The sequence below is a fragment of the Gossypium arboreum genome, chromosome 5 (genome assembly GCF_025698485.1).
Source record: "Gossypium arboreum isolate Shixiya-1 chromosome 5, ASM2569848v2, whole genome shotgun sequence".
Lineage (NCBI taxonomy): Eukaryota > Viridiplantae > Streptophyta > Magnoliopsida > Malvales > Malvaceae > Gossypium > Gossypium arboreum.
In genome coordinates this window covers 92815872-92832803 of record NC_069074.1, presented here as the reverse complement: position 1 = coordinate 92832803, position 16932 = coordinate 92815872, and the positions used below count along the sequence as shown (strand labels likewise).

General features: G+C 32.2%; 2 protein-coding genes and 1 long non-coding RNA gene across 3 annotated transcripts; 2 read left to right on the top strand and 1 right to left on the bottom strand.

Annotated features, from left to right (window-relative positions):
• The first annotated feature begins 1691 nt into the window (after positions 1 to 1691).
• LOC128292687 (uncharacterized) lies at positions 1692 to 3137 on the top strand. The gene is made up of 3 exons (XR_008282630.1): positions 1692 to 1846; positions 2279 to 2371; positions 2682 to 3137. It is a non-coding gene; the product is annotated as an uncharacterized LOC128292687 (long non-coding RNA).
• A 4643-nt stretch (positions 3138 to 7780) lies between these two features.
• On the top strand, positions 7781 to 8751 carry LOC108488757 (NDR1/HIN1-like protein 10). The gene has a single exon (XM_017793041.2). It carries the CDS (start codon positions 7890 to 7892, stop codon positions 8700 to 8702), a length of 813 nt encoding a protein of 270 aa, XP_017648530.1. The 5' UTR covers positions 7781 to 7889; the 3' UTR covers positions 8703 to 8751.
• Positions 8752 to 11133: 2382 nt separating this feature from the next.
• LOC108487040 (uridine kinase-like protein 3) lies at positions 11134 to 16121 on the bottom strand. Its single transcript, XM_017791254.2, has 15 exons — positions 15995 to 16121; positions 15311 to 15471; positions 14539 to 14630; positions 14261 to 14330; positions 13930 to 14048; positions 13720 to 13816; positions 13431 to 13510; positions 13099 to 13293; positions 12920 to 13003; positions 12779 to 12839; positions 12521 to 12581; positions 12077 to 12170; positions 11905 to 11977; positions 11712 to 11794; positions 11134 to 11620 (listed from the first exon to the last, which is right to left on the bottom strand). The coding sequence occupies exons 2-15, from the start codon at positions 15459 to 15461 to the stop codon at positions 11432 to 11434; spliced, it is 1449 nt and encodes a 482-aa protein (XP_017646743.1). The 5' UTR covers positions 15462 to 15471; positions 15995 to 16121; the 3' UTR covers positions 11134 to 11431.
• Between the last annotated feature and the right edge of the window lie 811 nt (positions 16122 to 16932).

The window sequence follows — 16932 nt, the reverse complement described above, 5'->3', positions numbered from 1 at the left end:
TGTGTTTAAAGGCTGCTCATTGTTCATAACACCAACAGTTTCTCTGCTTAAGCTTAACCTCAGTGGAAACAGATTGCGAGGTCCTATTCCGTCACATATTGGAGAGATGAAGGAGATAGGGTACCTAATAACTTTTTAGGCACGATGCCTCAGGATTTAGTTCAACTGTCATTTTCACGGTCCACTAATTTAAGATTGCAACTTTCCATTGCTTGATTTCCTGTTGCGATTGTCATTTTTACGGTTTGCTCGATTTAAGATAGCGATCTTCGATATTCTAACAATTCACTTGATTTAATATCGCGACTTTCATTTTTACGGTTCGCTCGATTTAAGATAACAATCTTCAATATTCTAACAGTTCCTTCGATTTAAAACCACGGTTGTCATTTTTACTGTTTGCTCGATTTAAGATCGCGACCTTCAATATTCTAGCAGTTCGTTTAATTTAATATTGTGGCTGTCATTTTTATGGTCCATTTATTTAATATCGCGATATTCGATGTTCTAATAGTTCACTGATTTACGATCACAACTATCATTTTTAAAGCTAGCTAATTTCTTCGATAAGGTGAGGTACAGATTTTTACTTATGGAAAATACAGCACAGTCTGTTTTCTTAAAACCATTTCTCAAATAGCCATTTAACTTCTGTACCACACCGTCAAACAACGAAAACTACTCTACTAAGTAAAGTTTCGAGTTAAAACTTATGTAGGAAGCCCTCAAGTACATGTTTCACGCGTCTAAGTTTATCTTATAAGACTCACTTTATAAATCGTCTTAAATAAGTTGAGAGAAATTGTTATACAATTTATAATAAAATATATAATAACTCAACCCAAATTAGGCCGGAATTCGAATTAACCTCGATATATATTTTAAAGACACTTTTTGAAGCGACGGTACTCCATTTTCCATTAATCTTCTTCTTCTTCTCTGCTCTTTGTCAAGACATCATCCGCTCCTTTATTTTTTTCCTTTTTCTCTGTTGTTAATGTCACACATCTCAACACTGAACATATTCTTTCTTACTCAGATTGCAAATTATATCCCGATTAACGAAGACTTGGATTATCCTGTAACTTAGTGAAGTATGTTGTGTCAATTACTGCATCTTCGACATATCTGGATATTGACATTGGCAACATTAGTAGTACATCGCTCATGTCTGCTTGAATTTCTCTTTCCCTACTAATTGCATTGATGCAAACCCAGATGTATTCAAAACTTGGTATTCACCATTGGAGAAAACCATATCTTTTACTAGAGTGTTTTTTTTAACGAAATCATGTTTTCCCTTCTATGATGAATTTGAAGGCTTATTCCCTCTTTAACATGCCATGGGCTTGGTTGGTTTTCTAGCTATTTACTTTTCTCCCTCTTTAATCTTTCAATTGTACATGGAAAGCAAGCAAACTAATTGCAAAGACATCCACACCGATGGATGGGCAACTATTCCTTATAAAGCATCTTTTGATATTAAGGGAACAGGTTATCTTTCTTACCCCTCTTTTTAATAAGATGTTAGTTTTAATGGATTTTGGCCTTGCAGATAGCACCAGTTGACTCGGAGGAAGCTTGTTTTTTTTTTTTTTTTGTTTCAGCATGATAGTAGGACAAAAAAAAAAGTATAAGACTTATTTTCTTTTGATTCCTTTGTTGTTTAGGTTGTTCCATTTCTGAAATTTCATTCATATTTTACATTTTCTTTTCAAATGTCAAGGACAGGAGCACCTGAGACGCATACTTAGAGGTCAGACCTCGTTATTTGACTGGTCTGATCAACATCATTAGCAAGGACCTTATCTCCCTGTGTTTTGGAAAGCCAAGTAGATGCAAGAAGGTTACCTTTTGATATCTTTATTTACAGTCCTCAATGAGTCGAAGTGGCATGTGCCATCTTGGGTGCAAGTGCTGCTAAAATAATCCTCAACCCAAAACATTAATTCTCAGGTCTAGGAAATGAAAAACTGCAGAGTTTGTGAAAAGTTAGTGAGTAAAATATGAAGCAAATGATTGTCTTTTCTCCCAAAACATTATTATACTATTTCACTGCTGCATCCCACCTTTTCCTCTTTTCTCCCCTTTTGTCAAAACTACTCATTGTCTTGGGCATTATTTTAGTTATAATTGACCATTAATTAATGCCATTCAGCATTCAGCAACTGTTGCTTTCCTAAACTATGATTCTGTTATCTAGTAATCTCAAGGCTTGACAGCAGGGTTCTGCTTTTATCATTAGCATAAGATGTCTTCTGTGCTCGTTTACATGCAGGAACCGATGAAAAGCTTAAAGGCAACTTGTGAGGAGTTTATTATGGCAGTCACTAAGCAAGTAGTGGATCCTACGCTTTCGTTTGTTGCCAAGGTTCATATTTTTCTCCTCAATTAGCCTTTCCACAACTTAAGATATTAGAAGCTAGGAGAAGTAGATATTACTTGCTAGCGAAATAAGTCCAGTTCCCTTTGATTGGAGCAGCTTGAAAAAAGTACTAAGTCCAGTTGAAATGTCAGAAATTTGAGCTTGGATACGAATATTTACTTCAACGAGTGATGTGATATTTAACACAATACCTTGTATTCATACTTCTTCTGTGAATCAAAGCATAACTTTGATAGTAACGTTCTTTTTCCTGCATTGACGCATGACTAATTGTCTGAGGTTTATATTTGTTCAGCACGGCTTTTAAGGCGTACTCTACTCAGTCGTCTTTGTGGCATAGCCTGGATATTCTTCTGGAGGAGCTACTCTACGGCTCTGTGAGTTACGCGCTCGTAATAAAAGTCTAGCAGATCAGACAACCCGGTGTACTGGAAATTGGAGTTCTCAGGTACTACGAAGTATAGCAACCATCAGTGTGTACTTGTGATTTGAGCGAACCAAAGGATTCAATCTGCCTGGGAGTTGTGAGCCGTCTGAATCTGTTGAGAATCCGCCAAAGGTGGTAATCGTTGGGATTTGGGTAATCAACGAAGGTAAAATCGGTATGAAGATCAAATTACAAAATCTGTCATCCTAAGAATCTGCCAAAAGTGACATCAGTAGAGAAAAATACTTGATATCTGTCCGTATAAAGAATCCGCCAAGAGGCGCCAATGTATATTCATATCATTATATTCAGCATTTTTACAAAGATTATAGTATCAAAATATTTACAAACACATAGAGCTCGCAATTTAAGAGAAGCTCACAAAACATATAATCACATAGAGTTCGCAATTCGTAGAGCTCGCAAAACACTATTCATATTTAGCTCGCATATCATTGTTCATATAATCACATATTTAATCACAATAATAAAATAGATTTTTAGAGAAAACTTACTCTCAGAACTTAGGGTAAAGCCCTAAACTCCTGATTAACACTACGGTCCGCACATACTAACAGCGTACCCTAAACACTCACCCATTCACTGAAAGCTTTAAACAAGCTTCGCCTTTCCCTTGTCTTTATTTGTAGATGGCTCTGTCAAGTTCTCAACTTCACAAACACATTACACACAAGTCACTAACAGTCAAAGCACACTAAAACTCATTCGTAAACACAAGCGAACCTAAGTTTGCACATATTGGTCTTTTGGCAAACCTAGTTTCCTTTATTGCGTACTTACTTAAAAGTTCTAAAATTACTTCTAAACGTCTAACTCAATAGAGAAATAGAGTCTTACCTTGAATCTTTAAGAAAAAAAGACTTGGTTTTTTATTTGCAGAAACTGGACAGAAAATAGAGAGAAAGAATTCAATGAAGGTTTGGCTAATAGAAGGGCTTTGGTATCTACAGAGGTTTAAAACGTTCATTGGTAAAGTTTTAATTCATATGCAACTAAGCTATTTTAGAACGTAAGGATCTCCTAATGACAAAATAAGTCTTACGTGCATGACTCTGTTTCAATTAAGAAATGAAATTGTTTCCTCAACTCTTTGGACAAATAACTATCCAACTACTCTTACTTTTACTCTTTTCACAATCCAGTCCCTAATTGTTAACCAATCAATCTCAGCCCTTAATAGACAATAATGGTTCGCTGGCCCAAACTCCTAGACCCTATTTCAGGATGTTACAGTTCCATATGAACGATGTGTTCTTTTGTAATAATTTCGCCTTTGGCATAGCTTTCCTTAAAAAACCATTCATGAATCTTTGATAATAATCGGCCAAACCAAGGAAGTTACGGATCTTTGACACATTTTTCGGGGCTTTCCACTACACAATAGCTTCAATTTTCTTCAAATCAACACAGATCCCTTTTTCTGAAACAATATGTCCCAAAAATATAACCTCATATAACCAAAATTCACATTTGCTTAGCTTCCCATATAGTTGTTTCTCTCGCAAGGCTTGTAAAACAATTCTAAGGTGCTTCTCGCACTCGGCTTCAGATCTCGAATAAATATTTTAGATGTCATCAATAAATACTACCATTAATTGGTCCAGATAAGGCTGGAATATGCGACTCATGAGATCTATAAATGCCATAAGAGTGTTAGTCAATCCAAATGACATCACTAGAAATTTATAACGGCCATGTCGTGTACAGAACACTGTTTTCGGCACATTACTATCTTTCACCTTTAACTAATAATATTCCGACCTCAGATCAATCTTAAAAAAGAATAAAGCTTCTTTTAACTAGTCAAACAGATAATCAATACGAGGCAAAGGGTATTGGTACTCGAATGTCAACTTATTCAGTTGTCCAAAATCAATACAAAGTCGCATTGAACCATCTTTCTTTTTAACAAAGAGGACTAGAGCTCCCCATAGCGATATAGTGGGACGTATAAAGTCATGGTCCAGCAAATCTTAGAATTGTACTTTTAATTCTTTCAAATTTGTTAGAGCCATTCAATACGGGGAGATCGATCCTGTTAGGATTATTATAAAAAAAATATTTAAAGTTCATTAATTTCATGCTTTTTTATGTATTGTTAAGTTTTATTATGAGTAAATCTTTTATTTGAATATGTGACAAAGGATTGTATGAAACAAAAGCGCCACATCATCTTGTATCCCTTTCCAATTATTTAATGACAATTTAACATTTGTTTTCCAATCTCATTGAACCCCGAACATGAAACCTGAACCTTGAACCTTGAACTCGAACCTTTTTTATTATAATATTTTTTTCGATTTTGAAATTTTTTTTAACTTGAACCCTGAACCTAGAACCTTAGCCTTGAACCTTGAACCTTGAACCCAAACCTTAAACCAAAAGACCAAGTTTAGGGTTCAAGGTTTAGAGTTTAGGGTTTAAGGTTCGAGTTTAGGTTTAGGTTTAGGGTTCGGATTCTGGGTTTAGGCTTTAGGCTTAAAAAAATAGAATGAGAAACGGAATGACATGGTGCCCCTATTTCATACAATCTTTTCTCTGAGTATGTTTAGTTTATATGATAAGGTTAGTTTTATTAGGATTATTATAAAATTTACTTAAAGAATTTTAAAACATTTTTTTGAGTTTTATTTTGAGTAAATCTCATAAAGAGGTTGATTTATATTAGGATTATTATAAAAAGTGACCTAAAGATTAATTAATTTCATGTTTTTTTAATACTAGATTAATTTTCTTTTAACAATTATTTAATTTTAGTTAGGGCTGATTAATTGAATAAAAATAACGTGTAACAACCTAAATTCGTTTCAATCATTGGATCTGAGTTATAAGGTGTCACATTCATTACCGGAGTAACTACGATCAAATTATCATTCGGTTTACAACTTTAAACATTTCAATATCAATTTTGTTTTAACAATATTTTAATTTAGTTAGGGTTGATTAATTGAATAAATTTAACTAATAATAAGGTAAACCACATTTAAGATCACTCTACAATAGAGTTTGTCTCGATTCGATCTATCTATTTCTTTTTTCAATTTAGTCACTTTAATTAAGATAATTATTCTTATATTTTTAATATTAAAATAATATTTTGTTCTTATATTTTAAATATTAGAGAAATATTTTATTAAGGCTAAAATTACATTTTATATCCATAAAATTACACTTTCACAATTATTTAAATTACTCGATTTTGAGATATAAATTTATTAGTATTTCAATAATATAAAATTAAGATTTATATCACAACAAAAAGAATTCCATTTATCTTTTTTAAGATAAAAGATAATTTATTTAATTAATTTTAAAAATAAAAATATAAAGATTAAAAATATCAAATTAAAATATAAAGATTAAATCCATAACTTTTACAAAGTACAAAGACTAATAGCAAAATTTAACTAAGACAAAAACACAAGGAGGAGAACTCTTTTTTTTCTCCCGGACAGGATAGTAAAGGTAAAATTGTACTTTGCCCCCTAAAAATAATAAAATTATAATTTAATCCTTTAAAAATTATAAATATATAGCTATTAAAATGGTGAAATTATATTTTTACTATCGTAAAAATTACAACTTAGTTTCGACCCCTAAAATGATTTTCTGACTTCATTCCTACCACCAAACGAGAACCTTTTGATGGTAAATTGATTGTAATTCCATTTTCTTCTTTTTTTTTCAAGCCTTAAAGCAATAAGAATTTCTTTGACAATTCCCTTTTTAAGTGATACCACTTTTGTTATATCTTTGACTATCAACCCTAAATCCTTAATGTTAAAGGTTCATACAGTCTTGCTCAGTAAATCCCACAACAAGAAAATTCCCACTAGAAATTTCTTACTTTCTTTTAATAAATTTATTAAATACCTGTTTGACAAGAATCCGAATCGTCGAGTTTGTGTCAGTCCTAATTAATACCAACCCATTGATATGAAAATGAAACACACTGATTACAGTTAAATTAGTTTTCTTAACATGGGATTGAATTGAAGGCAGAAAGTGTGACAAAAGTAGAACCATAGCCATTGATTTAGCAGACAATAACATCATTGAGTCACTGCTTGCCCTGCCCCATGCTCATAGTAGCAACCTTAACCACTAAGCACAACACTTTTGTTTGAAAATAATATAATATATGAACAGTCCAAAGATTGCTGCCAATTTGAAAAGCAAAAGCAAATTCAAACACAATTCCCTGCTGTTTTTATTTCTTTAAATCTAATCTCTTGCTTTTCCCAATCTCTATACATTATTTTTATGCTACATTGGTCCCTACATCCACTCATATATTTTCAAAAGCTTCTTTCTTTTCCTTTTTTCCCTTCTCTTTGCTTTCCTTAATCAAGGTTTTTTTCTAGAAATTATTTTCATGTTTTTCTAATGTATTTCTTTTTATCATAATTATACCAACCCCAGCACGATAAATTCAATCTAATTTAACTCAATTTTAAAAAGTATCGATAAGTATTGAGTTCAATAATAAGATGTATTGTGCTCTTAAAAAGGGATAGTTTCGAACTCTTAATATGAATCGTAAAACGAAATTGAAAGATTAAAAGGAACTTAATTATAAAAATCTCTTCCACCCAAACTCAATATTAAATTGAACTTGAAACCATCTTAACCCGAAAACTTGAAATGATTCATACTCAAAATTAACTTAAACTGAAATAACCCAACACTTTTAAAACTTATAATAACTCATACCCAAAACCTAACTTTGTTCATTAATTAATAGGTTTAGTCAAAATTCGATTGACATGGATATTATTGTCAATGTAAGAGGACGTAGATTCGAGTGCGCTGAAGCGCATTATTCTCCTAATTATGAGTTAAGGAGGAACTATAATCGTAAACGTATTAAAATTTACCATAAGTAAAATTTATATTTTCTTTAATATTATCTAATGCTTTAACTTTTTTATCACCATTATCATATTATGTCAATCATTTTCCACTATAATTCTCAATATATTTAAGCAAACATACATGCCCTCTTTTTTTTTAATTCATTAAACAAGTTTGTCTTTTACCCATCTTCCTTGAACCATGCTTTCCCCCTTACCTTCACCTCCTCCTCCACCACCACCGCAATCTCCGTCACCATCTCCAACACCACCGTCAACAAAATATTCCACTCCAATCTCCCTATCCCAAATCGTAATATCAAAACCAACAATAACCCAACAACAAGAAGCTCCATCTTCAAACAAAACAAACCCCGACACCGACACCGACAACGACAACACAACAACACTTGTACGAAAATCACTCCTCCGACAACCTCATCCACGACGAACAAATCCATTAATATGGTGTTGTGCAATAATATGTTTGATCTTTAGCGTCATCCTCATCTTATTCGGAGTAGCAACTTTAATCATCTTCTTATCAATGAGACCAAGAATCCCATTATTCGACACACCAAATGCAAGTCTTAATGGTATATACTTCGATACCCCAGAATATTTCAATGGTGATTTCACTTTCTTAGCCAATTTTTCAAACCCAAACAAGAGAATCGATGTGAGGTTTGAATATTTGGTTATAGAGCTTTATTTTCATGATAGGCTGATATCAACACAAGCTGTTCAACCATTTTATCAAAGGAGTGGTGAAGTTAGGGTTGAAGCAGTTCATTTTATATCAAGCTTAGTGTATTTGCCACAGAATTTGGGTGTGGAATTGCAGAAACAAGTGTTGAGTAATAGGGTTACTTATTTCATAAGAGGAACATTCAAAGTGAGAGCTCATATGGGTTTGATCCATTTTTCTTATTGGTTACATGCTAGATGTGAATTGCTGATGTCTAGTCCACCAACTGGTGTTTTAGTTTCACATATTTGCAAAACTAAAAGATGAAATCATAATAATAATAATAATAATACATTTCCTGTGTTTGAATATAGAATTTGTCAATTTTTATGTAAAGAAAAACCTTGTAAACTTTCACAAAAACAAGAATTACAACTATTTCTTTATTTTTCCTTCATTACTTACCTTTTTTGATAATTTTGATTTGATTTTTTTTTTATGTATTTGGGCTAATTTTAAGTTCGAAAGATTCGGGTTTGATGCTCAAGTTTTTAAAATCGAATATGATACTAAAATGTAGTTGCATTAGTTACCCAATTGAGTACTAAAGGGCAAAGTCAAAATAATTTTTTATGGGGCGAATGAAATTTTAATTTTTTATAGTCTATATCTTTATAATTTTAAAGTATTAAATTAAATTTTCATAATTTTAAGGGGACCAAAATATAATTTTACTTTTACTAATTTAAAATTTAAAAAAAAATTAGAAGGTCTAAACGACAATTTTTTTTATTTTAGAGGGGGTCGGGCTCATGCCAACCCCTCCTAGAATCGCCTCTGTGAGTACTTGTGAGAATAGTACAAGTCTTTTGAAACTATAATTTATATAAATCTCATGTTATCTAAGATAAATATAGAAATAATTGGTAAACTATATTAATAGTCACCCAGTTATTAGCGTGTTTCTGTTTTGGTCACCCGATTTAAAAAAATTATTTTAATCATTAACGTTATTAACAATTATTAGCGTGTTTTTGTTTTGGTCACCTGATTTAAAAAATTTATTTTAATCATTAACGTTATTGACATTTGATATTTTCTTCGTTACTCTATTAAATCATTATAACAAATTTAACTCTTCAATGTTTATAGATTATACCAATTTCGTCTTAATTTTTAAAAAATCAATAAATTTAGTCCTTCAACTTTACACATTTTATCAATTTAATTCTCATTCTAAAAATAAAAATCCATCTTCAAAGTAGACCCCTCCCATATCACATGTGCCTAGGTTTCTATAAGAATATAAAAAACAAAAAATAGTTCATTTTCTCTTTTTGTGAAATCCTCAAAATAGGTATATGCAAATTTCTACAATTGTAATGCTTTGATACCAATAATACTATGGTTTTAAATCGGATTAATTTGGATTAGTTTATTGGATTTTAAAATTTTAAAATTAGTTTATTCTAATTAATTTTATGTTTTGATATTTTTAAATTTAAATTATTTTGGATTCAAATCTTTCGAATTTGAACTTTAAATGGTCGTGATAAATAAATTATTGGTCTCATTTTCACATCGGACCCTGATCTAAATTCATCACTTTCCCCCAATTACGAGCCTCCTATAAAACAATCCACTTTCACATTTTAGGGCAATACTGAATATATATATATATATTATTATACCTTGTGTAGTGGGTTTCGCAGACCTTATAGTGTTCCTCATGAACTTAACCGTGTATTCATGAGAGCTAAATATGTGCCTCCAAATGGAACTAACCACATTGCGAACCTAAGCTAGTTTACAAACTCCGACTCAGTTAACTTTGAAAAGGAATAACTCTACTAAGACTATATAAGGGCTACGTGAAAACTTAGAGCAATTGATTGTTAGTTGTCTTAACGTGTCTTATTTCACTTGATGAAATGCGGAGGGAAGCGGGATAAATGGCCGATACTACTGAAAGGATTCCTCTTTGGATAATAGGTAAGATAACTGGTATTCCTGTAATCAGTTTAATAAATATTTTCTTTTATGGTTCATATTCTGGATTGAGTTCGTCCTTGTAATATGGAATAATGGATAATGGGACGATAATATCATGTAAATTGGACTTCCCCTTCTCATCATTTTTTTTTTCCTCCTTTTAAACTCTCCCAGAAAATAAAGGCATCTTCCCCAACTCTCATCGTATTCTATATATATAAAAGTAAATTTCTATAGCTTCATAACAATAATATGGTCCCAATAACGAAAAAGATATTAGTAATATATTCCCAAATCCATCAACCAAAATAATTTGATTAAAATAATAATTTGAATTACTCTTAGGATAAATCATAATTGAATATATTCAATAGTGACTAATTACTCTTAACCTAAAAATATACATTAAATGTTGAGCTTGTTAGAAATTTTCAATATTAAATGTTGAGCTTGTTAGAATTTTTCTAACATTTTATAACACTTATGTTATGTTTGGTTTTTTTTTTTTACGGACGTTTTAGCATATGAGTTAATAACAAATTGATTCAATTGGTAATATTTAAGGACTTCTATGACTTGTTTTTACTAAAGAGAAGAAAAATTTTTCGTTTATTTTAAAGAGATCGTATTTTTTACATGAATTTTTTCTCATTTTTCTAGTTTCAAGTTTAAATCATACTATTTTATGCCCAACTATTGTAGTTATTGTTAAAACTCTTTGTGTAAAATTGGAAAGGATACTCTCAAGTACCATACAATATACATATATAATGAAATCTCAATTTTTTTATTAAAAAAAAAACAACTGGGTTTTGTAAATACACATATGATGCTAATCATTCATAAAGTTGTTTTCTGTGTGTGTGAGGGGGTTGACTATGATCCTAACAAATTTGACCCTTTTTCATGTATTATCATCAAATGATATATATATAAATAAATGTAAATGGCACCCCCTAGTGTGACTCAAAACGATTCAAGAAAGAAAAAGAAAATGAATTCAACAATGGCAACTCTTTGGTCTAATGAAGTCAAAATTGTTTCAAAACTGATAAATGTGAAGCTCAACATGACTGTTGCATAGAGGCCACCACTTTCTGGTCATCATCATCATCTGTTCCGAAATATCGGTCTCCAAACTCACCCATTCCGGGGATAACACAGAAATCTTTGTTTAAACCAATATCAATCTCGGATGTCACGATCTTTAGTCTTGGGAAGCTTTTGCAGACCATATGTACACCTTGGGGTGCCTGTGGAATCGAGTGATATGGTTATAGTGCATAGATGATACGAAAATATAACATGACAGCCATGAGATAGTAATCGTAAGAGATAACTTACAGATATGAGATTGAGAAATATGATGTTGGACTCTGGTACACCCTTTTTTATAAGCAATGAAATAGCTTGGACAGCTGAATTGCCTGTGTAGAATAGTTTGCAATATGTTAAAACCGCATGATTATCGAAACAAACTTCTAGCTTAATGGTGTCCTTTATGGGGTTTTAGTTCTCGGTTAGCACAAGAACGAACCTGTGCCTAGAATAGGATCCAGTAGTAGCACATGTCTTTTGGAGATGTCTTGTGGTAATTTTTCATAGATAAGCTAATCAAACATAAAAGCACGAAAGAAAGAGTGAGAAAGAAAGTAGGCAAAAGAACAAAATTTCTTGCTTGTGGAAGAAGATATATCAAGTTTACGAACCTGTTGACCATTGTCACCTTCCCTATGAATAAGAATCTTGCCAATCTTGATACCTTTGCAACATGCTCGCAAAGCATTCTCCATACTCTCACCACTATCATTAAATGTCAAACGGTAAGTACTTAATGGTTTAAACAAAGTACATTCGTATAAGTGAAGAACATTGATAGACACCACCCACTTACACCTCTCCTAAGAGCTATCTGAAATATTTTTCCAACTCCCGACACTCAATCACAGTAAACTACAATTGTATTTGTTTTAATTTAAGTTTGTCTACGGCAAAAGGAATGACCGACACCTTAATTTCTAACCATTACTCCCTATTATTTTTGCTCTTTCGAAAACATTCCCATCTCCTTGAAATATTCCAAGCAAGTTATAAATCACACAAGCAATGGAGTTATTTACGAAGTGCTTTAAGATATTAGACCAGAATTGTACCTCCGAATAATAGAGACTCCACATAATCTCTTACAGAAATCCACACCTGTATATACAGACCCTGCATGCACAATAACACCAATATAATAATTTATGATTGCTTCGAACTTGCTATAGTCCATAGCATAAAATCTAATTTGTTTGTGCAAAACTCAATTTCAGAGAACATTACAACGAGAAAAATGGTAGTCAAAGTTCCTATAAACCGAAAAGTACTTTATAGGAGGCCGAGTACTAGATGAAGTAACTTCAGCTTACCTGTAGGAGTGATCACCTGCTTCTCTGTAAATGGCAGATGTCCCAGCCCATGTTCAACAACCTAGAAAAGGAGGAGCCTTATATGAGTGAGAATCAAAACCATTTGAAGAAACCACAAGACTAATTAATTACATCACCCACCAGACGAATCAGTCGATCAGCGTAAAAAACAAAGTCATGTTTCGTTGTTTGAGAGTCACGAATAAGGGTATGCATGCCTCGTATCTGCATAAATAAATAAATAATCATTAGCTTTAACATTTGGAGCTCAATGCATGCAGTAAAAAATTTACAACCTTAGTTAATCGAAGAAAACATACCTGAAAGGTTGATTGAATGACATATAGATTCGGGTAGATTTTACAGAGATCATGCTGGCCAAGCTTCGTCCTAATATGTTGTACAATCAAATCAATTGCTACATGATTATCTCCTCCTCGGGGAATGATGATATCTGCATATTTCTTTGTTGGAAGTATAAAATCATCAAAAGCTGGCTTCACAAATTTTGAATACTGCATTAAAAATTAATTGCATGTAAATATCAGCTGAAAAGAGTAGCACCACCAAAAGAATACAAATCCGACACAGTAGTAAACGAGATAGAAACAATCTTATATATGCCAAAATATATAGGGAAGCACATTTGGACCTGATCAAGGACAGCACCAATATCTCTGCTCTTCCCAACAGTATCACGCCTTATTCTTCTTGCCAGTCGCACATCAGCATCTGCACTGAAATTTTTTCAATGTGAAGTAATAGCCCAAACTCAGTAACACCGACAAAGTAACGCGATTGGTATGTTCCCTAATACATGCAAGTTATTCCATTTAAAGATTTCGGCAATATACTTCTATATAAGTTATCGATAGTTATTTTACATCAAACAAAGCATACAAATGAGTTCTCTTAGTGTTGTTAAAGTTTAATAGATTAACCTGTATCAACAAATATTTTCATGTTCATCAACTCTCGGACGCGGGGATCATGGAAAATAAGCATCCCTTCCAAAATTATAACATCTGAAGGATTAACCTGCAGAAAAATTTTATCATCAAAAGAGTTCATATACTTCCAAAAACAACAAAGATGCCGGCCACATTAAGACAGTGGCCAAGACATACATTTTGAACATTGTGAGACCTTACCCTTCTTACAGGAAAAACATCATGCTTATAACTTTTGAAATCATATTTTGGAATATCTACTGCTCGGCCATGCCTTAAGTTATCTATAGAATCTAATAATTTCTCTGTGTCAAATGCATCTGCAGGAAAGAGCCAATACGACATCAATAAAATCCGAAACAAACAGAGACCAAACAACATGCACACGTAAAACAGTCACATTTCCTAAAGACCAACTGATGAAAGAGATAAAGTACGAGTTTTTGTCAGTTTATAAGCATAAAAAATATATCAGCAGGTCATTGTTTTCTTTTCTGAATGCTTTGGATATCTGTTACAGAAAAAGTCTCACCAGGATGGTCAAAGTTGTATTCATGAACTCTAGCAAGTTCCTCTTCAGTGAGTTTGTGATAAAAGGAATCCTGGCACATTGCTTATGTTAAAAATGTATCCGACTGACCAAATACGATTCGCGACAGATAAAAAGTATCTAATTTAAATGAATTTAAGAGGAAAATAAATATCGAAACAAGTGGCTAAGGGAATGCGTGACAACATCTGACACTTTAGAGAGCTTAAGTTATTCAATAACTCTTAATAAAGCTACATTTGGAACTTTGGAGAAATTACCTGATTAACTAATACCACACGTTGATCATGAAGTTGCTGAATAATCATATCACAGACTGTAGTCTTACCGGACGCTGCTCCACCAGCAACTCCTGAACCAAAAAATAATAGCCAAAGTTAAATAAGATAGAAATCTAAAGGAAAAAAGCTCTAAGTAATTGAAAGAAACCAATTCATTAACCAAATACCACATGGTATAATCAACAAGGCTTGCATCTTGGGCCAATGAAAACGAAAAGAGGTGATATTTTGTAGAAAATTGTTGAGGGTATATCGACTCTTCGAGAGAAGTCTTCAAAGTGTCGTCCTCTAGGCAAGTTGTACCATGTTTGCAAACATGTTGCCATTAAGCCTTGGTTGGTGGTTCATGCCATCCTGCCCGCGCCCAGGTCCCTCCATTATTATTCTCACACCCTATATTGACACATTTCCTGAGTCTTGCCCGTACCTATCTTCACCAACTAAGGCATTCCCATCTGCGAACCGGCTCTTCACAGAAGCTGAGGGCAAAACCCGAACACGGGGACAATATCTTCGATTGTTGGGGGTTCTGGGTTCTAAAGAACAACTCTTCGAAGACTTCTCCCAAAGGAGCCAATCCACCCTCAACAAATACTATATAATATTATGGTAATCGTTTCTTCAAAAAATAAAAATTAAAGAGGTGCTTGGATGTCCATAGAGTTTTTTTCATCAATCTTAAACAACTTTGGATCATCATTGCATCTAAAAAACAACATAAGTAATACAAGAACAATATTTTTGAACTTACCGATAAGAAAAGGTTGATTATGCATATTTTCAGTAGCCGGTGAAATCATAGGCTTCTTGATATGTCTAGAATCCAAACCATCCATGTGGAACCCAGAAAAATGCACCCCAGAAGAAGCCTCTATCATATCCTCAACTGCTGCAGAACCCATATCCTTAAGCCTACACATAATATAAGAGAAAACAAATATATAAGATAGAATATTATATAAGCTAAATCCAACATGGACTATCTTGCTTGATTGAATTGAATCTTAGTCCATTCATATTGCAAACAACCCCGTTACAGTAAATTCATTAAGAAGCTGAATCATCATAGAAACAACCCCAATAAAGATCACTCACAAACATTCAAACACAAGCACCACACATGAATCAAATCTCTAAACAGAGTTATACTTAACAACATTCAAGTAAAATCCACCACCAAAAAACAAGAGTCTTAGCTTCAATCAGGTGAATCTAGCATCTATATAATCTCTTCATAAACCCTAACACTTTTTGAAAGAATTAAAAATACCCAGATCAAAATCAACACACTAAACACAAGCAAAAACAAAAGAGAAAATAGTGAATTTCAAGCAAAGGTTATATATTTACTAGATCACTTAAAGCAGAACAAAGAAAAAACCAAGTAAAAAAAAAAGATTAACTAGTAAAATGAGGATTATTGAATTGAAATTACCAGATTCAATGGATTATTAGAGGGAGGGAGAGGGAAAAAAATGTTCTTTTTTAGAGAGTGGTGGTGAGATGTATGGGGAAATTGATTTTAGTTCAAGGTATTTATACAGTTTAAGAGTGAGTGAGAGGTTTTGTGTAAGCAATTTGTATTTGAATTTGAATTTGCATTTTGGACCCTAAAGTTTTAATTTTTAATCAAAATGATATTTTTATTTTGGGTAAATTATAAAAATAATCATTTTTGTTTGCCTCAGATTATATTTTAATCATTTATGTTTAAAATATTACGTTTTAGTCACTTAAGGTTATTGTTTTGTTACATAGTAGTCACTCTATTGTTAAACACCATTACCTCCCTAATGATAATCAAAATGAGTTTTAAATGTCAACTTGGATGTTCAATTGGGACGAGAATAGGTTTTTAATTAAATAAATTTAATTAATTAAAAATTTTAAATTAATTACACCTTGAACTTGAAAATAAAAATCGTTCTTCTCTTTTTAATTTTCTTTTTCATTTTGACTAAAAAACTATTATCACCTTAGTTGGACATTCAAGTTGGCATTTAAAACCCATTTGAACTGTCACATAGGATTGTTGTTAGGAAGGTAACGAAACTTAACGACGGAATGACTACTTCGTAAGAAAACAACAATTAAAGTGGTTAAAACGTAACATTTCAAATATAAATAATTAAAATATAATCTTAAGCAAACAAAAAGTGACTATTTTATAATTTACACTTTTATTTACCATATATAGATCAATTCTATTGGATATATACAATCAATTACATTCAAAGTCACTCATTTTTCATATGCAAAAAAACATGTGCTTTAACTCCTCCATTTCACCAAGTAAATTAGTTTAGGTTAAAATATATCATAAGTTGTTATACTTCTCGACAATTTAAAATTTAATCTTTATATTTTTATTTC